General features: G+C 41.5%; 1 protein-coding gene across 6 annotated transcripts in view; it reads right to left on the bottom strand.

The window, feature by feature from the left end:
• utrn (utrophin) overlaps nt 1-26,775 on the bottom strand; it is a 192,022-nt gene that overhangs the window by 48,967 nt on the left and 116,280 nt on the right. For all 6 annotated transcript variants that reach the window (XM_046061226.1, XM_046061229.1, XM_046061228.1 and 3 more), the window contains 8 exons: nt 25,541-25,713; nt 23,727-23,883; nt 12,934-13,063; nt 10,971-11,239; nt 9,777-9,923; nt 7,214-7,292; nt 5,882-5,942; nt 121-182 (listed from right to left, as the gene is read on the bottom strand). In XM_046061226.1, coding sequence (XP_045917182.1) covers nt 121-182; nt 5,882-5,942; nt 7,214-7,292; nt 9,777-9,923; nt 10,971-11,239; nt 12,934-13,063; nt 23,727-23,883; nt 25,541-25,713 — 1,078 coding nt within the window. The remainder of the gene's footprint in view (nt 1-120; nt 183-5,881; nt 5,943-7,213; nt 7,293-9,776; nt 9,924-10,970; nt 11,240-12,933; nt 13,064-23,726; nt 23,884-25,540; nt 25,714-26,775) is intronic.

A 26,775-nucleotide genomic window follows, 5' to 3' on the forward strand; every position in this document is an offset into this window, starting at 1 on the left:
TCCAGGGTGACAGGAACAGGGTTTCTGGACAGAAATGTTACTGCGGTTACATTTTTCCCCACTACAAATGAAACTCGCTTCTATTGTTTTGGTGTGTAATTGTGTGTGTGTGTGTCTTACCTAGTGACTGGTAGAGCTCTGTCATCTTTGGATGATCCCAGCAGGTTGTCTGTGTCTGGTGACTGAAAACCACAACAACAGAGGAGAACAATTAGACTGAGGAACACACAAAAAAACCCACATAAGCTGACACACATCCAGAACAGGAGCCACTGACGTCAAAACACACACGCACAGATACTGACACTTGTATGTGTCTGTATGTGCTTATCACAGAAGTAAAAAAAAAAATACAACCCGATAGACAGAACTACCTGGAAAGCTAAGATACACAAAAACACACACTCAAATTAGCACAAGCAGACACAAAAACCTGGCAAAGGAACACCTACTTGGAACAGCGCACACGCTAACATCACTATTATCATCATAATTTGGCGCGTGCAGACACTGTCAATTGCTTTATTGCCAGAGATCGAAAAAGCTCCTCTGAATGAAAGAACAGGCATACACACACACACACAAACACAAATAGACATGTACTGTGAATCCTGCTCATCACCACAGGATCTGCCTTTCTAAACACCATGGGACGTAAATATAAGGAGGACAAGTCTCAACTCCTTGTTTACATTTCTGCTTCAGACAGAAGCCTCACAAATACACACATACAAACAACACGAACAACACTGAAAAACCAACACCACAAAAATGAATAAAATAAGACCCGTGTGCTAAAACTGATCAAACATGGCTGCCTCCACACACAGGACAGCAAAGTCTCTTTTCTCAAGCTGCAGCTGCCAATCAGTGCATCTTTTTGAGCTCTGCTGGCCATGATGTGGCTGCGTGTGTGCACTCACGCGCGCGCATGTATGTCTCAAGAAGGCACCTGACTGTCAGAAGCTGCACTCAGATCTGTGTGGAATATTTGAGAGGATTTCTGGAAGATGTTTTTTTAAAAGAAAAGTCTGCTTTATGAATGCAGAGGCTCCCCTGTGGTTTCTGCGATGGCTTACTCTCTGCTGACAGGCAGCAGGACATGAAGTCAAGTGCTGACAGTGAATTGAGGTGGCGGAGGGGACGAAAGGAGCCCTCCTTGTGCACAGATGTTCATCACTATTCAATGGCTGTACAGATGATGACCCCTTTCACATCTGCGCAGGCAACACTTATGTCAAGTGTATGTCAAGATAGACCTAACACAATAATGGGACACACAATCAACTCACTACACAACATAAATAGTATTTATGTATACACACACACACACACGCGCACACTAAAAGGCAGGCAGCATTTCCATCAACAAAAAGATTAGGAAGCTTGTGCTTATTTCCACAGCTCATGAATGCCATAATAAGGAAAACTGAGTTGTCAGGTTCAACTGTCCTCAATGCTTTCCCCTTCAACACATTCCCTTTGTAATGCCTAAGCAATCTTTTTGTTGTCCTGTAGGAGGAAAAAACAGCAAACTGGTGACACATTTACTACAAAGCTGCTACAGTTTAGATAACACAGAAGAAAACATTCATAGGCGGCAGGAGAGGCATCAGAGAATATTAAAGAGCACGGGACAGAAACTGAGATTTTCTGGCTGATATTTGAAAGCGTCTCTGATATGTGAAATGTATGGGTAGAGCTGCTCTGGGAACTTGTGATTGGCATTTTACGCTGTTTTTTTTTTATTTGGACAAAACAATTATTAAAAAACTGAATCGATAAAGAAAATTTAATTGCAGTTAATTGCAGACATCATAGACATGAGCAAACTTCTGTATCTGGCAAAGTATCCGACAACGATTCATTGGCATGTATCTCCCAAATAGGAAACCTCTTATCTTCTGTAAATTCAAATAGAAACGTGGCAGTTTAAAGTGGCCTGTTATCAGACATGGTGGTTTTCATGATTTTTCTAACTGTGAGCAAGAGTGTCTGGGGATGACGCAGATGACTGACATTTTCCTTCATAAACACCATTAAATGACATCTCAGACTAAGCATCAACAAATCAAATGGGAACAGGAGGGGGATACTGCAGAAGGCGGAGGAAGGATAAAATTTATGTATTCACTAGGTTACTGAGAGGGGGGGAAATAACCTTTTAAAATGTGTTTTTATGAGATTTCTGTCCCAGCAAGGGAGCTAAGTAGGCTGCTGAAACCACCACGCAGAATCTGACCTTCTCAGACTAACAGATCACCACGATAACAATTAAGCTTATCAAAAATAATTGCTATTTCCTTCGACGTTTTCAGTGTAGCTTCGCCATTTCCAGCAGCTGTAGAGTCCAGCAGAAGGTTAAAGTGGTTTTACTAATTACTCACTTCTTCTCTTCTGCTCCATAATTAACCATAACCAATAACAAAATCCCTCTGTGATACGTCGTTGATGGAATACGTATCCCATCAAACCGTTGGCTGCAGACCAGCCAACACTTCTGCACAACACTTCTCTTTGCTGCTGGGAGTTTTTCACTGTCACACACTGAGAGAGCGTCATGAATAATCATGAGTGTGTGGATGAATGATTACTTGCGTATCTGGATATCCAAAGAGACAGCATAAGTCAAATATCTGAGTAGGGTAAGCAAGAGGAATATTTCAGGAACCTTTTTTTTGGTGACAGCAACCTGCTAGACTTATCAAGAAGTGTATGTGACAGGTGATAAGTGCCTTCATTCACCACATGACATCTTCTGTCTTTGTCTGGCTTTCAGCTCTCCTCCTCTAGCCTCCTCTTTGCTCTTAAAACATTAACCCCCTCCCTCCCAAAGTTACCACTATTCTGCTTTAGAAATAGAGTTTGAAAAGCTTTAGATTCTTTGTAAAACTTTGTTCAACTATATTTCGCCTACATAACAAAGACACACTGAGTCCACTTGTGTATACAAAGGCTGTCTGTTAAGCTAGGGACAACCAACCCTGCCAAATATTTCCTGACTACAATATAGACAGTACATCCAGAAAAGCCTTGGAATGTAGAAGAGACTTTCTCTAATCTTCATCATCTATTTGATGAAGTCACGCTATATTTCCTCTCGAAAAGCCTACGAGGCATGTGAGCCCACACTCCCCACCCCCACCCAGAAGTGCCAGAATGGGTGAAATGGGAGAGCACGTGAGGTTGCCAGCATGAGGCGGCAGGCACAGTACTTGAGTGAAGCCATTTGATTCCCCCCCCAATATGTCTCTTGAACTCCTCACCGCAGGGGGTGGACAAGGAGCAGTTTTAATCAGGGGCCCTTTGTCAGCTCAAAGAAAAGAAGCAGAATATCAGAGGAGATGGAAGGGGAGACGAGGAGGAGTTTGGGGGAAATGAATGTGTCAAAGACTTATGCGGGTGTCCCAAAGATGTCACGGCACTGAAAGCGACCTGTGATTAGTACTGGAGATGGATTTAGAGTTCAGTTTTGAAGCTACAAATTAAGTGGGTATGTATGAGTGTGCGCCAGCCGGTATGTATATTTGTGTGTGAGGGAGAACTGGAGAGGGCACTGTTTGCAGCAGACTGTCTTCATTATAAAATGAAAGAAAAGCCACACACTGAGTTAAAAGTTGAAAGAGGAATGGTTTCTTTCTTCTTGTTTCTGAAAGGCAATTCAAGGTTAATGTGAAAGCCGCCTTGGAGAAGAAAAACCTGGTCCAACCAACCTACAGGCACTAACAGAACATATGGTGTGTGTGCTCAAATTGGGTCTGTGTGTGTGTGTTTGGTTAGCAAGTTTGAGCTTGGTTCCAGTTGGAGTTCATATGCATCTTTGGGTGTGTGTGTGAACGTTTCCCTGCCAGCGTGATGATATTTGTGTGTCTAAATGCGCGTGTGTTTATGTATTGTTTTGAGCGAATGCCCTTGTGCACATGTGTTTTGTTTGTGTGAGTGGGCGGATTCAGGTTCATTGGCTGGGCACATCTGCGATCACAGGCTGTTGTTGACTCTAAAGTTATAAGCCCGTCCTCCGAGTCGTTGCCTGTCCCTGCCTTTCATCTCTTGTGCCAAGCTGCCTACTCAAACACAATACAGGTGTCCTTCCCCCTCTCTCTTTGTCTAAATCCTATTTTACTCCATCTCTGTCTCAATTCTTTATCATCTGTCTTAAAACGTTTTATCTTGACCTTCCCTCAAATGATCTCAAAAAGTTTCAATATGATTCAATAAACAAAACTGTTTGAACTTGCTGGTTTTATGTTGCATCAAAACATTTTAGAGTTTAGCCCATCACTGGGAGAAGACTAGACCTATAAATCTTCATAGCTGATGTTTTTATTGTGGTTTGTTCTGTGGACATTGGAACAAGGAGATTTATTTTGAAAAATGGCTATTTGACAATTTAACTGAGACAGTGACATTTCGCCTTAGGGCACAAGGCGATTTAAGGGGAGGCACCCTTAAAAAGTACACCCACTTTATCATCCTAAATAACAAAGTAAGGCAGTAACATTGTTTCAACGGAAAAGAGAGAGAGAGAAACAAAGAAAGCAGGACTGACAAATGATAGCTGAAATTGCAACCCAAAGATTTTTCTAACCACCAGCCAAAAATGAGGGTGAATTCAGGTTTGGTTAGTCAGCAGTTTACTGACATACGGTTACATGATTTGTGGATAATGAGGTCCGTCAAACTTTCAGAACTGACATTTCCTGAACAGCAGAGAAGCTGTCTGGTTTGCTACCAACACAGATCTTCTCTCTGCCTGTTTAAAAAGAAACCTGCTGTTTGGCCTGATTTGGTAAAAAATTAGAATGGGAAGCAAGACGTCAAGCTATAGTTGCTATAGTCACGATTAGAAAAGTGTGTGAGCTGTCCTGGGATTCAGCCAGGTATTACCTATTCAAAAGGAAGAGCTAATGTTGGACTGAATGAGAAATGTGCAGGTGAAAGAGTTTGAATTTTAATATACACACACAGGAGCAAATCGGCAGAAAGGAGCTCCTTAATTGGCAGTAAAATGAATGATGTACGTGCACAGAATACACACGGAACAAAAGCCACATGATCATTTGTGGTTATTGTGTGTGAGAGGTCACTAGAGGTCAGAGCTTTAATGTGAAAAGGTTGAGAAAAAAATGTTGGGCTGTTTCACAACACTGTTGAACACAAGATAAATCCAACTCCATCTGCCCCATCCTGCCCATATTTGGGTCTACCTTGAGGAAGATATAGCAGTTCTAAATCTTGATAAGATAGATAATAAGTTAAAGTTGTCAAAGATCATACGGCAACCTGTCTACACAGTATATCTTAGCTTGGTCTGATTGCATTAACTTTAATGAGACATAAATGACTCATAAGGCATTTTCAAGAAGTAAGTCTTTTGCAGCTATCTTTATAAACTCGCACAGTAGAGTCAATCAAACTTCTAGGACAGTGGCTCCAAACCTAAGGATCAAGACCCGACAGTTGTCCCAAAATGAATCCAAGTCGAACGTTGATCTCTGAATACAAAATAACTCAACCACGCTACACAAATTTCTTTCATTGTTTCTTCATTTTCTGACATTTCAGTCTTTGCTTCAGGTGCTCACAGCTAACAGACATCCACCCTGTGACAACAAACAGACAATCCATTGGCCACACACACACACACACGCAACTAAATGGAACCTGAGAATAAAGGAGCTAGGCATTCATACCGAAAAAAGGAAGTGCTCTTTAAAGCAACAGCATTTTCCACACAATATCCTGACCGCTCTGCCTTGAATGCCTACCAATGCAAAAGAATCACTGACACATGCCGACACACATGCACACACACACACACAAAATGCATACATTTATACGGACACAAAGATGGCTATCAATGCAATTTCTTGCCACTTACTTGATGTAATATGGAACCTTATTCTGAGAAACTGCACGTTGCCAGGGGAGCTGTACTGAAGCTGCAGACAAATAAGGGAGACAAATAATCAAGCGGTCAAAATTGTACCATCTTAATAAACATTGCACAGTTTTACCATGCAGTACAGTAATTCATTTAGTGTTTGGAGCTTGACTTGAGATAATTCTCACATCGACCACTTCCATAATAACATAGCCTAGCTATGTAAGGAAGACTCCTACTGTGCATGAAACTGAGAGAAAAAAAAGGAAATGGGTATTGTTTCCTGTTGAAAAAAGGTGCCAGGTTTATGTTAATCCTGGATATGAAAGACGACAATAAATACTGACAGACCAAGTAAATCTTAAAAATGACAAGCAGATACAGTGTTAAAACCAGCCAAATATAAGACTTGAGAAGCGCTCAAGAGCAATATGGAACAGAAATGTTGCTTGATTTATCACCCGCCCACTGTCCCTCCTCCTTGACACAGCTCTACGCTCAGATAGAGAGATGAAAAGACAGTAAGAGAAAGAGATTAAGAGAGATTGGGAGATATACGAGATGGATAGGGCAAGATAAGGACGCAGTACTTTATTGATCCCTGAGGGAATATTAAGCTACTAGTGTAATGAGAGAGAATGTGTGATAGAGTAGATAGTGTCATAGTGCCAGGAAGATGAAAGAAGAGACAGAGTGCTGTTTTGTCTGGTGCAGCAGCTGTGCTCTCAGCTGGGTTTACTTGGTAAATTCACGTCTATTGGTGACACAGCGGCCGAGCTTAACCACCTGCTATGAATCACACACCGTCCATTTTGTCTCTCTGTCTGACAGCCAGCAAAGCAAATCAGGTGGAGCAGAAAGAACGCTAATGACTGTATGATTATAGGAAATGACGAGAGAGAGAGAGAGAGAGAGAGACAGAGAGAGAGAGAGAGACAGAGAGAGAGAGCGGCTGGTTTGTTTTATGTTCACACTAGTGCATTTGTCTTTTCTCTCTAGCTTTGTCTCCAACTCTCTCTTTTCCACTCTCTCTCTGCTAATGACCACCCTAAAGAGGGTGAAAGAAGAGGGAGACAGTGGAGAGCTGTAATTAAGCCTTGCATTATTCAAGAGTAAAGCGCCTCGTCTGCAAATTGTGTGTGCATGGTTATGCACGTACACCCAACATACCCACTGAGCACGCATGACTGTGAAGCGTACGGCTCAAGACTGGAAGATGGGACATGAAAAAATTAGGGGTTGCGAAACAGCATAACTGAGTGGAAACAAACCAAGTCTCCCACCCAAATTTTCAAATTTCCCAGGAGAGGTAATTGGCTCTGTACTCACTGGAGAGGAAATGTTGGGAGGAGGGGCCAAAGTCTCGGTGGGCTTCCTGAAGCAGCTTCAGTCGGTCCTCCACCGCCACCTGCATGATGAGCAGACACACAGACAGGAGAGGAGACAGTCAGATGTGGTCCTGAAAGCTGCACTCATCGAAACAGAACTTTACAGTGGTTGACGCTGGCGTCATGGTTGGAATGAATTCAATTTCAGTGCAATTAAGTTGGAAGGGGATTTGCTGTAAAACCCCAAGCTCAGGAAACTTTTTTCTTTTGGAGGTATAGATATATCATGTATCATATGTATCTTGACTGAGTATAAAGTTAATATACTGCACACATATACCAGGTCATTTACCTCGTATAGCAGCTCACCAATATGTATTGCATTGTATAAAAATGATATAGAATTGGACTGGAAATCAGTTTGAACTAGTTAAACTGAGGAGAAATAAATAATTGGAAAAATCCAATTATGCTAGCTGGAGTTCTCTGTTAGAAACTTGGATACTATGGCATGATAATGTCTCATCCAGATTCTTGATCAGTGTCAGGTAAATGGGCAAAATTAATAAATTAATAATTCTTTATTACACATATATACTGTGATACGCTGTTTTTTGAAATTCCAGATGGAGAAGCCAAATCCAGCACAGCAGCATATGGAGGAGTCAAAAACAAGTTGGTACGACACACAGATCAAAAACCTGTATCAGAATCATGTAGTGTCTCATGTCGCATGTAAAAATCATATCCTGAATATAATCAAAACCAAGATGAGACTTAAAACCTTCCTGTGCAAAGATATGGTGGATTTATGTTTCCTTGTACACTCCATATTACCTTTACTATGACAAAACCGTATTTCAGAAACAAATGGATAGCTTGCTTATAAATTTTGCTAGATCGACTGTTCATGTTGCATGCAGTGCACTCAGTGAAAGGTGAAGCTTCATACAGCTTTGAGTTATCAATCTCATACACACATTCACTCCTGTACCCCTGTGAAAGCTGCGTATTGACCTCTCAGGCAGTGCACCTGTGCCCAATGTGTGGGGTTGCTTTGCTCCATCAGGCTGACTAGCAGGACAGTATTGGCAGTCTGTAATATTGAGACTCACACAAACACACCTCAGGCGTTATGGCAGCCAGATCACAGCTGTCCACACAGGGATCCTGGAAATAGGCTCAGAAAGGCCGATAGATCAGTTTCTTCCTGGCCACTAATGGCTATTATGGTTTATGTCCCACCGAGACAAAGATGGGAGCTGTCTGCATATGAAAACCAAATCATTAAACTACACAGTCAGACCTGGCTTATTAGCGAGGCCGTCTCCTTCCTGCAGGCTGAAGGAAATAAAAAGAGCGAACAACGGAGAGACCTGCTTGCGTCCACTGAAACTCTGCTCTCCTCTGAGTTATGGTCATTCTCCAGGCAGAAAGACTATTAGTGGGTGTCTGTCCAGTACATGTGAAATATCACAAGGCTACAAATTAGCCCAGCTACCCAGTTTCTCTCTGCGGCATTGTCACATTTCAAAAGGGATGACTTTAGGTTCCAAGATTATTACATTTATTTCTCAACACATTAGTCTCTCTCCTGCTTTTTTCTGGCCACATTCCCAACTCATTTATCCACAGCGATGATGCCGCGTGGATGTATACAAGAAAAACTTCAAATGAAGTCTGCAAAAATATATGTCTCCATGACCGTGTCTTCAAATTGATGCCATCACAGCTGGGTGGTGACATTCCTCCTACAACTGGTTATCAACAGCCAGCTTGGTCAAAGGACCTCAAAGGCTCAAAGAGTCCGTCATTAATATAAATAGTCTACAGGCCTGATGAGGAAAAAGGGTAATAAAAATTAAGAAATAGGACAATCGACTCGCTTGATAAAGAGATTGTGTCTGAAAGAACCGACACAACTCGTACTCATGCTAGTTGTACAACTAGTATGCTCTTGTGCTCATACAAACTTAACATAGAGGATTTCACTCCATAATTCACAACCAACATAACTTCACTTCTCTTTCTTTCTGATGACTTGTAAAGAGACTTCTCTACAACTTTCCCTCTAGGGGCTGACACACGTTCCACTCTGAGAAAGACGGGGCGACTCCCCTCAGCGGATCAGACCAAGATGTTCAAGTACGTATAAAGCCAAGAATGTGGCTGTTCTGTGAGAAGAGTGTCTATTGATGTGTAGTGACAAAGTGTTGCTGAGAGCACAGAGCCGTGTTCAAATAAAACAGGTACACAGGTGGAGGGACAACTCTCAGTCCCCTGTGTGTTCGGCTGACACAAAGTGAAATCAGCATGTGCACGGCGAGAGGGAGACGAAGATAGACAGAAGAGATAAAAAACACACAGGCAGGCAGGAAGAGAGTGAGGGAACAGGGAGAAAGAGGATCAAGATATATTGAAGACAACATTAATTCGGCAAGTGTGGACAAAATGCTGCGGGAAGAAATGTGGCAGAGAACCCGAGAGAGAGAGCAATAAAGAGTGGGTGTGGAAAATCATGTCAGCTCTAATGTCTGCATATGATTCAGGAGAATTTAAACTACCTGTAGTAGTTTCCATCTCATGTTGAGCTGGTCTAGTTGTCTGGAGGCAGTGGAGGACAGCTGGATGTCCAGCGGTGTCAGCTCTGCAGAAAGCTCATTGACGATTCTTACGTCCTGACGTAGAGGGGCAATCTCCTCTCTGAAGGCCTACACAGAAAGGTTTATATTGTTGCAGTGTGAAAAACTGATATTGTAACTGCGGGATAATTAATCAAACTTAATCATGAAGTTTGTGTTTTCACAAGCAATACCGGAGTTCCTGTTGCAGCGAATGTCAGTTACCTTCCATTTCAAACTTAATTGTCTTTTTTCTTGTTTATGGTCTTGACCTCATTATCGCTAACCTGAGATAAATCAAGTTATACATTGAGTTTTGATGTGCTATAATTTGCATTTAAATTCTCCAATGTTGCTGTCAATATAAATGCAACGCCGCCGCTGCAGCAAAATCTATTAATGTGTAAATCTATTAACAGTTATATTCAAAGTGGATGCCTACATGACATGGATATTAAGAGATATAATTGGCCAGACTGTCCATACCATGGGGAGGCAATCATTAAGATGTGAGGTAGTTTAATAGACCAACAAATGAATCCAACAGTGAAGGGGGTGCCTTTGCTCATGCACCCTGTGAACCATAATGTGGCTATTATTGGGGCCACTGTTTCTCCTCTGTCCTCTATTTCTCCTTTTCCACATTTTAATTTATTGTTTACTGTATTACGCCGTGCTGTCATTTTGTTCCTAGTTGTTAACTAAATGTGTTTGCCTGTTCCTTGGTCAGGTCTCCTTGGGAAAAGACATCCTCAAATTTGACAAGTAGCATTTGCAAACAAACAAGACAGAATCATCAAACCGAGTGCACAATCAAATCAGGTAGCTTTTTGTTCCGAAAATAAAAAGAGAGAGGAGTGTACAAATCGTGTGAGAATTCACAACCGAGTCTCACTCACGTTATTGCACTTGCTTCTATCGTGGATGTGTTTCGGCTACTGTTAAATCAGCGATTTACAAGTTAAACAGACAATTCACAGACAGACTTTATACCTTATATAAGATCCTGCAAGTTAAGACGAGATTTATTCAGGTTGATTCGGTGTTGCATGCTGTAATAATGTACAGATGGGAGGGGTGTCACATCTAACTTGATGTCTCAATGACTACGACGCGTAAGGTGTCTCTCTGACTCACCACGGTCTTGTCGATGTGGTCCTGCAGAGAGTCGATAAGCAGATCCCCGACAGGCTGCCAGGTAGCTTTGGCCTCCTCTGCCTGCGTGAGCCGCAGGTCGAGCTGGTCCATGGAGCTCTGCAGCTCCTGCAGTCGCTCCAAGGCTCGCTCCACCTGACTCTGCCAGCCACCCATGTGTCCTTTCAGACGCTCCCACCGCTCCCTGACCTCGCCCGTTTGCTTGCGGATGGCCCGGGCCAACCCTCGAGCCTTCTCCTCTGGGGTGAGGTCTGGAGGAAGAGAGAAAAAAAGAAGGGTTAAGAGATAAGTAAGACAGTTTTCATGCACCTTATTACATTTCACTAATAGTACATTGTTGAAACACGTTTTCCAATTATATATTTTTATATACAAGTTACAATTCAGAGATGAGAGAAATAAATTTCCTACATTATTTCATATCAGACTCTTATTCAACTAGAAAGACATTTTCCCAAATGTTTCACCCATTAATTTTCAGAAGGTGTAAGGATCCTAATTTATGGAGCTCTGACATTTTATTAAAATGACATCTTCCTTAAAACCATACAGAACATGATTAAAAAAGGCTTTAACCTGTGTTTTATTAATTTGGTCTTTTAGGTTTGAATAAGCCTTTCTTGACTATTTCCCTCTCTTCCTGCATTTCCATTTCCCTCTCTTCCTTACTTTCCATTATTTGTATTTGCTTTGTTTGATTTCAACTTATGCAAATAAGTAAAACTCAAGATGACGAGGGAGAAGAGGAGGGTAGAGTGAGGTAATAAAAGAGTGAGGGTGGAAGTGAAGGCAGTCAAGGCATGACAAAAGTTACTAAAAGACAGAAAAAAGGTTTGAGACAGAGCATCTAGGAAATGAGAAGACAGGAAAGGTAGGGGTATGATAATTGTGACATATCTGAGGAGGTACACAGAGAGGAAAATAAAAAAGCAAAAGAGAAACTGCCCCCCGAACACCCTTTTTTTTTTTTAACTAAAAAGGAAGACGAGCAGATTTTATGAGTTCTAAGGTCTTGTCTCCAGGGTAGTGACTTCTTCACCTGTTGCACCTCTGCAATCTCTCTCTTTTCCCATCACTCCCTCACATGCATACATTCAGACACAAGTCAATGTGAGACATACTGCAGGTAGCACCTCATGCAGATACACACAAAGACAAGGTATGAAGTTGTTAAGACTTTGCCACATTGTCACTCTGAGAAATCCCATTTCTTCTGATTAAACAACAAGCGCAGCCTCTGATCTTAAATCAGCTTTTTATCTATTTATACAACGAGGCGACGCTTTGATATCCGTATCAAAGATCACAGACAACAAGCCTATCAGAATGCACTCTGAAGTCCTGCCACACCCCTACAAAGCCCCTTGGGTTGGTTTAATTATTTACACAGTAGGATTTGAGTTTGAAGGGAAATGTGCTGACTTAACCAAGACTTTCCTGCCGCATCCAACAGAGACAGAGAGGGAATGCTGAATGAGTCGGTGAATATTTAATTCTTGAGTGCTCTGTTAGATATTAGTATTACTACCAGTTCAGGTTAAAGTGAATGGTGTTTTAAGGGCACTTAACCTTAAAATTGGGCCAAATAAGATGTTACATTTGGTTTAAACAGAGACAGATATCACTCACGACCATCTCTTTTGTGTGATGTTAAGGGCTGTGTCTCAAATCACGGCCTATTTACTGTATAGAGCACTTTTTCTCATCCCCCACCATTTTATTTTAGCAGCAAGCAGAGAAAACATCAAAAGTGGTTAAGATGGAGTATAAATGATATTGCAAATATAGTTTTAGTAACATTTCTTATTTCAGAATAAGGCCTTAACATTTTTACATCAATTTAGAGTAAAGTGTGATGAAAGCTTTCTAATAGAAAACTCTTCTATTTCTTTTCCAGTCACTGACATGAATATATAGATGGCTTTTAAGGAGATTGCAAATGTACCAGTCTTTGGCTGCACGTTCTTGCGTGGCTCTCCAGGACCCTCGATTGGCTGATCAGCCAGAAACATCCTGGCTTGATCCAAAGTACTGACCACCAAGTGCTCACGTTCCTTCAGCTCTGACCGTATCGCCTGCAGGGAAAAAACGCAAAGCAGCGGGTTAAAGGGGTGTCAGCCTGTAATTCATGACATCAGAAATTGTTCTCTTTGAAAGCAGTCATTAGTATTCAATTTAATACTAATACTCTGTGATGACCCAAACAGATGCATGTGAGAAAAGACAGTAAAGATTTTCCAATAACTTTAAAGCATACACAAGACACTGCAATGAGAGAGCATTTGTAAGCAGTTTAATTTTAACAGAAAATTTGAAAGGGGTAATTAATGCATTTCCTCTGCAGGTATGTTCTACTCGTGTCTCCTGATTCGTCTGCGACAGTGAACTTCAAATGAACCTGGTGTATTGCGAATGAAGTGTTGTACACCCCCCCCCGCCCGGAATCAACCACTTATGGTTAAATCAGCTTCGACTTTCAATATATTATGAAAAAGGCACTTATTATTAACTCGCGGTCACACACGCGTATATACAACCAAAGAACAAGAGCAGGTGTTCATGTTCAGAGATAAACAACACTCTCAACGGCTAATTAGGCGATTGCTGCATAAAAAAAACACAGTCTCTGCCCAGTCTTCCCTTATTAAGAGGAAAAGCAAGAGGTGAGAGCGAGAGAGCAGCTATGTTCGGAGTGTCAGCGGGAGCGAGACCTCTGAGAACACAGCAGCGATTGAAGGCGAGAGTATGGGGTCAAACCGGGCATTTCCTTAAGGTTGGTGTTAACTGAGTGATCCGCAGAATAAAGTGAGCTGCTGGGCGCTATATAAGGAATTATCATTACAGAGCCGGCCAGCAACACCACATATACACTGCGATAAGACAAATTACCACACACGCATAAGGCTATCCTCACACTCAAGGCCCTATAGTACAGAAAAACAGATGCTAAAAGTTCATCAGCCAATTTGTAGGACACTTTTCTTAACCTCATGTCAACTAGTCAGCCTCGCCACAGCTCACAGCAGGCGATAAAACTTGATAGAGGGAGTGGGCATGGCATGTAATGGTATAATTATTCTTGTTTTAATATAAGTGTGACCCCCGGGGACTTCATTGCTTGTTTCAACTAGACTTCAATGCCTATCGGAGTGTGTGATTGCTTTGTGAAGAGGTGATGTAGTTTAAGATGCTGTGAGGCAAGTTCATTAGATGGGACAACTCGCGTTGATATAAGTCTCACACCTATCAGACTTATTAAACAGACGAGTGCAGCGAAAATCAGATGCCAAAAATTGCCCTCAACATTTACGGAGTGGCAGATGACAACATGCTGGGTTCAGGGGGATCGTCTATGCAGTACCATCTGAAGAGATAAGAAGATGACGGACAGGAAAGCAGTGTAGGAGGATGGGTCTCCTCGCCGGCCTTGAGATGTACACACACCTTTTTTGTTCTAGTTTCAAAATAAAATAAGCTCATTTCAAGGGGTAAGTTTCTATAAAAGTTAAGTTTAGCCCACCGCAAAGACAATTTCACACTGCCTCCTACGGACAAATTTACCCTCATGCTGAAATGGAGCATCCTGCTGAACACAAATTAAATCACCTCTGCTAATAAATGGTTTGCTCCGTTCCAATGATTTCCTCCTAGCTCACATGGAGGAAACATAATAGGCAGGTAGCTCAGAGAGGGGACCTTGATAGATAGAAACTAAATGAGAGGTGATTGAGGAAGAGGAAAAGAGGTATGTGTGGGGAACAGAGATAAGAAAACGAAGCTAAGCTGTGAGGGGCAACTACCAGTAGAAACCAACGTCTTGCTTTTTCATTGGCTTTTTGTTTTGCACTCACAAATTTGTTAGAGGCTTTAGAAAGGGTTTGCTTTATTGTGAATGACTTTCATTCGCAAATGCTCTAATTTATTAATTTACCTATTAATTGTTTAGGCTATAAAATGTCAAGAAAATTTGGAAAATGCCCATCCTACTTCCCTGAGCTCAAAGTGACCTCTTTAAATTTCTTATTTGTCATAAACTACTCAATTTAGAGTTATATAAAATAGAGAGAAGTAGCAAATCACCATATTGGAGAAGTTGTTACTAGATAATTGTTGTTTTTAAATTCCTTAAACGATTAAGTGATTATCAACATTGTTGTCAACATTCATTGTGGTCATTGGAGTCACATGAGGGACATTTTGAGGTACAAATTTTGGACTGGGAGGAAAGATGGTTCAAAAGAGGAGTGAAAGAAGCTGTTTACACTAGAATAGAAAGACCATCACTGAACAGAGGAGAAGGGCTAAAACACCACTTATTCCCCACCCCTCCCATCAAAGCTGTTCTTTCATCTCTTCCCAGGACATTGATTAAACACTGACATTGGCCTCATGTGCAATGCCAACGAGGATTATTCAGACCTGGCCTCAAGTAACTCCAACAACCACAATGACTGTTGTTACAACAGCCAAAGACACTAACGAACCAAGCGGTAATTATCACCTTGATTATGACCCCACAGAGGTTAAATAGCTGGGATTTTCCTACCAGTCAGAACTAAGAAGCTTCTCCACATAAAGATGGCCTAGGCTATAAGAAGGTTGCCAAGACCCTGAAACTGAGCTGCAGCACTGGGGCCAAGACCATACAGGACAGGTTCCACTCAGAACAGGCCTCTCTATGGTCGACCAAAGAAGTTGAGTGCATATGCTCAGCGTCATATCCAGAAGTTGTCTTTGAGAAATAGATATATGGGTGCTGCCAGCATTGCTGCAGAGGTTGAAGGGATGGTGTCGAGCATGTGTGGCGGCAACCAGGTGAGGAGTACAAAGACAAGTGTGTTTTGCCTACAGTCAAGCATAATGGTGGGAGTGTCATGGTCTCATGGGCTGCATGAGTGCTGCCGGCATTGGGGAGCTACAGTTCATTGAGGGAACCATGAATGCCAGCATGTACTGTGACATACTGAAGCAGAGCATGATCCCCTCCATTCGGAGACTGGGCTACAGAGCAGTATTCCAACATGATAATGGCCCCAAACACACTTCCAAGACAATCACTGCATTGCTAAAGAAGCTGACGGTAAAGGTGATGGACTGGCCAAGCAAGTCTCCAGTCCTAAACCCTATTGAGCATCTGTGGGGCATCCTCAAACGGAAGGTGGAGAAGCGCAGGGTCTGTAACATCCACCAGCTCCGTGATGTCATCATGGAGGAGTGGAAGAGGACTCCAGTGGCAACCTGTGAAGCTCTGATGAACTCCATGCCCAAGAGGGTTAAGGCAGTGCAGGACATAAGGGTGGCCACACAAAATATTGCAACTTTTGGCCCAATCTGGACATTTTTACTTAGGGGTGTACTCACTTTAGTTGCCGGCGGCTTAGACATGGCTGTGTGATGTGTTATTTTGAGGGGACAGCAATACAGGCCGTACACTCACTACTTTACATTGTAGCGAAGTGTAATTTCTTTAGTGTTGTCACATGAAAAGATATAATCAAATATGTGAGGGGTGTACTTACTTTTGTGAGATACTGTATATTACTTCTCTATTACAATAAATGTTGACATGTATGAAAGAAGTGTTCCGCCAAACATCATCCTTCAGTGTTAACTGGCTCAAAACAGACTAAGACAAAGCCACAGACGGTTGTAACAATGACAACACAAGAGGTGCCAAGTAATTTCCTCAGAAACAGACAACTCTCTGTCTGTCATCCAGCCATTCGGTACACTTGCACTTCAGACAGATGACAACACCAAAGACCTTTCCCTAACACTCAAACAAGTTCACATTATCAGAGTGTCACACAGGGACACACTTTTTAGGGGGGAACATGAGCGGTAGATTTCAAACACATGTACAGCTTTCAGGTTAGGAAAAAAGCTTTTTTTTTCATAGCAAATCCCAGCTGGCCTATGAGTGATAAGACATGGCCGTCTATGTCAAAGATAAAAGGGGGCGGGCTTCACTTCACTTTACTCTTTTTAATAGTTTTTTTGCACAGGCACATTAGAATATGGTCAGGCCTGGGCTGAAGACCAGAAGAATAAAGGACACTTGTCAGCCACACAATACCTAGGACATCTATCTTGTAGCTATGAGTGACCTTGGTTGTGTCTGTCTGCGCCCGGATCTGTGTATGTGTGTGTGGTGTGTGGCCGCAGTAGCACAGAAAACTCTTATCACCGTGTGCCCTGTGCTGTGCTGGCGACAAGATAACATCAGAACACAGCTACTTTCAGAGCTCTGCCAAACATCCCTCTTCCCACTCTCAAAACCCTGCTATCTCAGCCTTTTCGCAATATTACCGGACCCCTCATCTTCTTCCGGGAAAATAAATAAGCCTCCTGAAAGGACCACTACAACATACCACCTCTCAACATCAGAAAAGCACCTGACAGAGACTCAAGGAGCCTTCACAATAGGGGCTCACTCGCATCCAAAGAAATTGCAAACTGCCAAGATGCCTTCTAACTTCTTCGCCAGCAACAAATTAATAATTAATACGCAACTGTTTTTTGGTATTTGTAGTGAACACAAATGATTGAACTTTTGAACATTCACTGTTATCTTGAAATAGCTAAAAGCTACCAATAGGTGGATGTTGTTTGAAGTCATACTCTCTGACATGTTTTACTAATCTACAGCTTCTAGCCTTGGCCATTTTTGAATAACTAAAATATCCCCACACCCGCATTTGTCAGAAACAACCTTGTGACCATTTTGCAGCAAATATAATAGTAAGGCACAGTTAAATAACGCACACATACATTTCTTCAGTGACACAACATTATTATTTTATTATATTATTTTCTTTACTTTATGCATTGGATATGTTTATTTTACAATGTTGTGTTGCTGCCAATGCAATTATTTACATGGATTTTAGACCACTGAAGCTGATGATTTGCTTATAATAATAAATAATAATTATAGGGTAATAATAATAATAATCATTCTCAATGCAAATTCAAACATTGGATTTTTTGTCCCTATTATTGTCACTGATCACTATTGCTACTGACCACACAGTTCATTCACTAATTCATGTCTTTGTTTATGTTATATGTTGTTCAGTTTGTCACCCGACTTCGACAACACATCAAAACATTACCTAAAATCTAAATCTATGCTCCCAATGACAAGTTATGATCGGGCATTTAATCGGCTGAAACATTAAATGGAATAACCTCTCTTTGAGCTTTCATTACACAGAATATAAACTGTAATCTATATTTTATATTAGCTAATGCTTAATACAACAATCTACCGGTGATTATTTTCAGTTTCACCTTCAGGGAAAGTTAAGATACTTAAGAAAAAATGGAATTCACTGATCATGTGACCTACACAGTGTCAATTTAGCACCCCTGTGAGTCTTTTTGTAATTTTCACTGTGTGAACCCGAAGAAGCCATAGGCGAAACGTGTTGCTCACAAAAGTCATTTCAGTGTGCAGTAGCTTGTTTTCGATTTTTAACAATCTGTGTTTTACAAAATGCCTCAGCATAACAATTTCCCAACCTTCTCATATGATAACATGCACTCCATTAAAAGTATGCTTTGTGTGGGAAGCACACTTCTTCATACACATCAACTACGAAAAGAACAGCTGATTTCAGGCACACTGGGTTAATCAAAATGTCCAACAGCAAACTTATGAAGCCACAGCAGTCTTATGGCAGTAACCGTTTAAGCTTTGATAATCACTGCTCCTCCTAGTGGTTGTTTAAAGGATTGCAGCTGGTTTCCAAACATGGTGCTTAATGTGGCATTTAGGCAGCTGATGAGAGCGGTGACAGCAAACCAAAACAGTACAATTGTGGGGCTGTAAAACCAAAACAATGCCCTAAAAGACACTAAAAACACTCCATACAACTGGAGGGAACTTCAAAGTCAGATGATTTATATCAGTGGCTTAATCTTAGCGAGCACATACAAGTTGTGATTTGAGCCATTGTGAATAGAAAAACATTGATTATAGCAGCTTTAATGTTACAATGTAATGTTGTATAATGCTGAGGTGTAGTGCAAACATATTCCACTAAAGTGGACAATAAAGCTGTAACATTTTGTAAGATATGCACTTGACTCAACTAAAACAAAACTGCGTTCAGCAAGCACGGATGCAGACTTTTAGGACACAAGTCCAACAACGTCACTGGCACTAAATGCAAAAAAGGAGAAAGAACAATTAAAAGTTACTCAAAGCGAGTTTTTAAAAAAAGCCCTTCCTTCCCAAAGAGATAAGGTAAAGCCCGGCGCACCAGTTTAATCCATTTCATTCTCCTTTACGACCTGTCCGTTCAGGTGCAAATGGTGCTAATCAATCACGCAGGCACAATGAATAAGATGGTTTCAGTAGCAGATTATTAGACTCTCCTCACTTTAGACAGGATAATTGAATGTTGCTTAAGCATACTGAGCCTTATTTAACTGTGTAAAAGTTAATGAAATTTAAATTTAGATAGAATCACACGTTGCCCGTTTGTCTTCATATTTATTCATTCAGAATAGGAGGAGAGTTTAAAAAGACCAGGCTGGACTGTCCTGGCAATGTAGAGGAAAAAGCCAACTGTTGCTGAAAGATGCCCATAAGCGCTTGCTCCCTTGCACTCCGAGATCTAAAAGTGGTTAATTTAATAGAGCAGATTGACGAGGTTAATGCTGACGATGCTGAGGAAGGCCTTTTTAGTGGATAATTGAATGTGTGATTAATAAATGCTATTATGGCCACTTTGGCAGTGAAAAACACAGCCACAGATCAATACACAGAGGAGCAAGTCACTCAAGAAAGACAGGACCATAACCCTCCCTCTCTCTCTACGTTCCCATATATCATTATAGTATATGTGACAAAGTTGATTTGATTTTTGATTGATTTTCAAATTCCCCCTGTGATTTGCCAAATGAACAGCTGCAAAACTAACCTCCTTTCTTCCACATACAAATCTCTTTTCATCCTCATGCTTCCTATTTTCTTGCAATCTATCTTTGCCTCTGTTTGCCGATTCTTGTCCATCACTTTCTTCTCTCACTGTTCGGACCACTGCCCTCTCATATTTTTCTTCCCTCTGATTCCTTAATAACAGCAATATCCGTTGCTCTCTGTTGGGCTAAGTGGCTTAGCCTTCCTCTTTTATCTCTCCAACCCTTCAAGAAAGAAAGGGAAAGGGAAAAAAGAAAGGTTTTTCAAGCCCTTCTAAGCCCTCCCTACCTCGCAGATACCAATTTCCATATATCTATACACATCTCCCATCATGCTGACAGAGCAGCTGGTGTGTGTGTTATCACTGAGTGACTGAAGTGAGTGTATGTATGCATGAGCATAGGGGACTGGCGCGTGTGTGGCGGTGTAAGCAAGTAATAGAGCATGACGTGTTCAAAGCCCCAGCTTTTTGTGCTGCTCAGCCCACTCATCCCTCTCAGGGTCGGCAAGACCTCCAGGCCAATCTATTAAGAAGACAGAGGAGAAGGAAGTGAAGGGAAAAATATAACAGTCGAAATGAAAAGTGTGCCTTCCACTCCACTGTGCCATTAGTTCCCATTTCAGCATCTCAAAGCTCAAAACCTGGAGATGAACAAGGGACTGGAGAGAGCATGGTGTGGTGTGGTCGGCAAAGAGAAAGAAAGACTGTGAAGAGGAGGAGACCAACAGCAAGACAGACACCACAGAGACGAAAACGAGATAGAAGAGCTGAAAGAGGGTAATGAGAAAAGGAAGGTAAAAAGTGGAGATGCTGGAAGATTGTATTCTCCTGCGGGTATTGTGTGCTCTGAGTCCCATTCCTTATCTAATGGGCCTTGTCTGATCCGCTGGGTTGAGGCCTGTCTCTGCTCTCTGTCAGACACAGAGAGGGCCTCAACATCCTCTCAAACCTCAGAGGACACGTTTTAAACAACCTGGATAGTTTTCATCATATAACGGCTCAAAACAGAATGCGAACCCAGATATTGAATCCTTGATTCTACAAAATAATGAGGGACAGATCATCGCCAAATCGTACTTTCTGCACTCTGGATCGGGTATGTTCTCACACACACACACACACACATCTGTCATTATTACGTTTTTAATCATGATCTTAGGGAAAACTACTCTTGTTCTGCTTTTAAATGATGAATCATCAAATCATTAAAAGACTATACTTAGCAGGTGTTAGAGCGGCCAAGAAATTGATTGTCAGGCAATGCCAACTGCCCCACTCGGGCACCAAGCACATTGTTTTTATATTAAAGCCTTTCTTCCCTGTTTTGGGCAGACGAGGGTTAGGATGGGGATTTGTAGTCCTAAAGTTTCAAAACATTCCTTTCCCTTTTTCTTCTTTCTTTTCCTTCTCTTTCCATGTATTAGTATTGAGATACGTTAGATTCACCTCCTTATAATTGACCAATCTCATTTCAACTTTTCTGGAAGCTGATTCTGTCTCTGTGTGCATAATTGCTTTATTAGTATTGTATGACTAAAATGTAATACATACAATTACATAATAATAAACTCTAACAAAACCTTACACAAACATGTGCACAGGGATACATACTGTATGCACACAGAAACAAATGTGCTTCTGTTAAATGTAGGTCTCTCATATACACCCTAACACATATGTAATGAATGTGTGTGTGTGTGTGTGTGTGTGTGTGTGTGGGTATATCTGTGATCCTGTGCCCCCGCATGACAGCACATGTGTTTACTCTCAAGGCATTTTGGGGAACATAATAGCAGTGTGGTGAATGGGTTGCGGAGAAACGCATTACGATGTCAAGAGCAACATCAACAGTAGTGGCGGCCAGCGGACTGGGAGTAAACAGTAGCCACAGGGTGAGTCATCTATCTGAAAGCAATTACACGCCAATGCACTATCACAATAACCAGTGGTTACAATAAATAAAACAGTGGGGAACACAGATGACAAATAGCAGCGATGACAAAGGTGTGAACGGGCCGGCACAATGAAGGTATTGATTGCTTGTTAGAATAAATGATACAGTGTGGTATAAATTATTCTAAGAATGAAGCAGAAAGAACAACAGCACTGATTGTGTAGTAGTGATTTTGATATTGGTCTTTAACTCTGTGCTGATATAAGTTTAATGCATGGATACTGCTGAGTGACCGTAACAACATTGCTGCTGATTAACCATTGTTATGCTTGACTGATGCAATCTGTAGTTACTTACTGTAGCCACCGTGCTCACCACCCTAATGCTTAATAATGTCAGGATGATTCCTGCTACTGCTTTACAGTCACAGCACTTTGTTGTGATTTCGGTCCTGACTGTTCAGCAGATGTGTATAAACTGAGTACAGTAACTGTATAATGAACACTTGTAACAGCACTATAAAATACTGTAAATCAGCTGCCTGGGTTATCAACTTTGATCGGCTTAATTACCGAGTATAGGTAAAGCGTGCAACATTTCTTTCTTCTGTGAGGTAATTTGTCCTATAACCACCTGAGTGATGACTGTTTTTATCTATTTAGGTTTGTTTTCATGGGAGACGTCTTTGACATGTCACAGTAGGACAGTGCAGGTGTAAATAATACAATGAATGATGACTGACTTTCCTACTTTCAGGGTCCTGAAACACTTCCCAACTGCTTCTCCTATCTTAACTTACACAAGATGGGAAAACATTTCTTAAACTCACTGATGTGTTCTATCCTATCTCAGACCTCGTATCTTATCTTAATTTAAGAAATCATAAATAGAACTGTAAACTTGATTCTTAAATCGGCACTCTGTCGGGCCTGTATCTGTGTTTAAAATGTACATGACACCCGTATCCTTGACACTTCACTTGTCACCAGCTAGCTAGCTTGCTATAATGGACAAGAAAAGACAGGCGTTTTAGCAATGAGTTGGAGGCATTAATCGTGTTGGTGGAGGAGAGGAAATCCCACCTTTTAGGGAAGTTTTCTTCCAAATTATTGGCCCAGGATAGAGATTAGAACGGATATAGTATGTCAATCAAATTCAAAATGACTCATCTTGGCGGTCGATATATCCCCATTAATACATTGTCTGGAAAATGTAAAGCACCATAATATGGTTTGAGTAGACTTTGTTCACGTTGTTCCCCATCTTCATGTAATGTAATTGTAACCTAACAACAGTGGTGCTGCCATTTTTGGCAGTTATTTAGAATTTAGCACATGTCATCCTAACTTAGGAAATTCTTCAGTTAGGAGGGTTCTGTAGTAGCTAAATTCCTATCCTATATGCAGTTAGAAAAACATGTTTTTTTAATACCACGAATCCTAAATGTCATCCTAAACTGAGATAAGATAATGTAATAAGGTCCTCTATTGTGCATGCTGGCTCACTGTCACAGCTTACATTGTTATTAGTAACACCTGTGCTTTTCCTATAATAACAAGTGAGTACTACTATGACAAGAGTGAGCATACCCACTCACATTTATTCTGACTTATTTTGAGATCTCTGCTATGGTTGAAGATGGGCGGAGCTAGGCGGGAATTGAAATCACAATGAATCAACAGAAATATCTTTAAAAGAGGTCAAATGAGGTCAAATAAATGAAAACCTTATTAATGCCTAGTATGGCCTTTAATACTTTCACAGAGAGAGAGTAGAGAAATATACTCTTCTGTGAAAACTCAAAAAGTCAACTCAGTAACTTGAAAAAAAAAAAAAAAACAACACAATGAAGGAAAAGGTATGATAAAACTTGCACAGCGTGGCAGGAACATTGCCTGTGGCGACATTACATACTGTGCAGTGGTTCTGCTGTTGCAGCAGGGTGGGGACATCTCCTCCGATGGGCATCTGCTTGGCCAGCTCCTCATCCTTCATGCAGATCCACCTCCACAGCTCCTCCAGGAGGCCCAGCAGACGAGACCAGCGCTCAGCACTCGCCTCCAGATGGGCTCTGCCAACATACACCATCCACTTGAACTATTATTAAACTGTATGCAATTTCTCTCATACTTGCTCATACATTGAAGCATATACAGTCCTGTACTGACAAATCAATTATCTATTCAAGGGACACATCTGTACTATAGTGTTGTATCTTCGTTTTTATAATACACTATTGTCCATGCAGGTTTGCAGTAACATACATGTAGAATTAGTACCTATCAAAGGCTGATATCAGTATTTATACAGAAGTAAAGCCACATATATTCTTTTATTTTTAGGATGCTGATTATATAAAAGGTTCAAAACTTATAAAAACATAAAAGATGAAACTAAAAACCCTTCATTACTAAAACCCCTGTAAAAACCTGATCTCTGCCCACTTGAGAAAGGTTGCTGACCTTCTGAAATAAATGTCATTCGTAAGAGGGAACACAGTTGGCTGCTAATTGTGTGGGTGGTAGCATGCATGCAATATGTATTAATAAGCACGTTCTCTTCTCCTATGGGCATAATGTATCTGAACACAGTGTGCAGGGACCTCCTATCGCCACTCATTACTTAGCCGTAATTACACATGTATTGCAATTAAGGAATAATGGGCTGCATACAATCAACAAGCACGGTACCGTACACACATACACACACACACACATACACATACACACACACACACACACACACACACACACACACACCTCTCACTGTCTATTTTTCTCTCGTTTGTCTTCCTGTGGAACAAGTCCAGCCTATTATGTCTGCATTGCTTGACTTTGACTCACTCCCTTTCCCCACCCCCCACTCAAAACGAACTCTTTGCGCAGCTAAATTTTTCCCCGCACCATGTTTTTAATGTCCCCCGGCTTTCTCTTCTGCCTTTCTAACCTTTCCCCCTGCCCTGTAGCATTGATGTGTTCCAGTACTGCTTCTCTCCATCCTCTTCTTTATGTTTGAACATCTCCATCTGGCCCTGTCAACTTCACTTCCACCTTCACTCTCTTCACGCTCTACATCCCCACCCATCGCCAGTCTTATTTATGCCAAGGCTTTGGCTGTCTCTGTCTCAAAAGTTTATGTGCCACTGCGGTGGCTCTAAGGTCTGTCTGGAGCTGTATTTTACCCCTATGATCCATGGTGGACATGTGGAACACTGTACATGTGCAGCTGGTAGGAAATACAACAACCCACATGAATATGCCACAACGTGCTGCGTGGTTTCCATGAATTAAAGACATGTAAGTGATGTTCCATGATGAATATGACTACATTTTCTTTTTATGAACCTGAGATCGTGGAACGGTCCAGTTGTCCTATGGTCCAGCAAGGGAGATATATTTAGAGTTAATCGCAGAGTACAACGTATTGTTGAGTATAGTGGCCTTGAGTTCTCAAGCTTTCCTTTTTGTTCTTTTGTTTTCTTATTTGATAGGTGAGAATTAATTGCTTCTTCTGCAATGTGCGATTCACTGGTTGATCAAACAAGTAAACTAAGGCAGAGACCTGCTTGAACCACTGCTATGATCGAGACCTTCTACTAAGATGATTTTTTTTGTTTCCAGAGTTGAGAGCAGCAAAAGAGAGGAAAACTGCAATCTGAGCTGCATGAGCATAAATAACTGGAGGAAAAAACATTTCTATTTGTAAGTATTGGGTAAGGTTTTACTGACCGGATGTTGGCAGATTTGGCCTTCAGGTCGCTCCAGCGTTGGTTCATGTCATCCAGTCTGTGTTGGAGGAACACGGCTTCCTCTGAGCTGCCCAGAGCCTTGACCATCTTCGACTTGTTGCTGTCCACACTCTTGTAGATGTCATTGTGGGCATCAATCTCAGCCTGGATGTCCTACAAATACACAGATACAAAAAGTATTGTTACAAGTGACCATTTCTTCAGGGAAACTAAAGTATCTTGAGCAAATCTACAGTCAAAGACAACAGTAAAAAAAAGCTCCCATCAATATCACCCAAAATTGGACGTCACAGTCTTCTAGGCTACCAAAGCTGATTATTCATGCACTGAAAATAGACTTTGTCACAAGGAGTAGCCTTGAGGGAGTTCACAGCATACTGCACACAACATTTCCAGAAGGCAGAGAAGTTTATATTTTCATGAAATGTCCTCGGAGTACTTTTTGACTGTTTGACTAAAAAGATCTTAACTTCCACCCTTTCACCGACTTCGAAGGACCCGCCCCATCCAGGAGCAAGTCCAAAAGCAATGTCTGCCTCCATACTTATGCTGCATTAGGTTCTACCAGGGCAACACCAAAGAAAGCTTGGCTAATTTTATGCTGGGATACAGTATGTACTAATGTATTACAGTGCTAATATAAAAAGCTGTTTTTATACGTGCATGCCTGCAAGAGACCACTGTATTCAATACTATGACGAAGCACGATTTTTCCTTGTGCGTGTGTGTGTGTGAGAGGGTCCTTAACAAGGCAGCCTTATTACACAACCACATCTCAAATGGTATGTGTGAGGGTTTGTGTGAGGGTTGAACCACAAGGGGGGCTGACGCAAGCAGAGGATCCTGTCAAATGTTTTATTTTTAGATGAATAAAACCCCTCTCTCTCTCCCTCTCTCTCTCCCTCTCTCTCCATCTCTCGCTCTCTCCCTCTCTCTCTCCCTCTCTCTCCCTCTCTCTCTCGCTCTCTCCCTCTCTCTCTCCCTCTCTCTCCATCTCTCGCTCTCTCCCTCTCTCTCTCCCTCTCTCTCCATCTCTCGCTCTCTCTCTCTCTCTCTCCCTCTCTCTCCATCTCTCGCTCTCTCTCTCTCCCTCCTCTCTCTCCATCTCTCTCTCTCTCCCTCTCTCTCTCCCTCTCTCTCTCCCCCTCCCTCCAACACTGTATGGCTATATGGATGAGTGTAATAGTGCCTGCAGCACAGAGAGAGATTTGCAAA

Source organism: Micropterus dolomieu, linkage group LG10 (assembly GCF_021292245.1).
Source record: "Micropterus dolomieu isolate WLL.071019.BEF.003 ecotype Adirondacks linkage group LG10, ASM2129224v1, whole genome shotgun sequence".
Lineage (NCBI taxonomy): Eukaryota > Metazoa > Chordata > Actinopteri > Centrarchiformes > Centrarchidae > Micropterus > Micropterus dolomieu.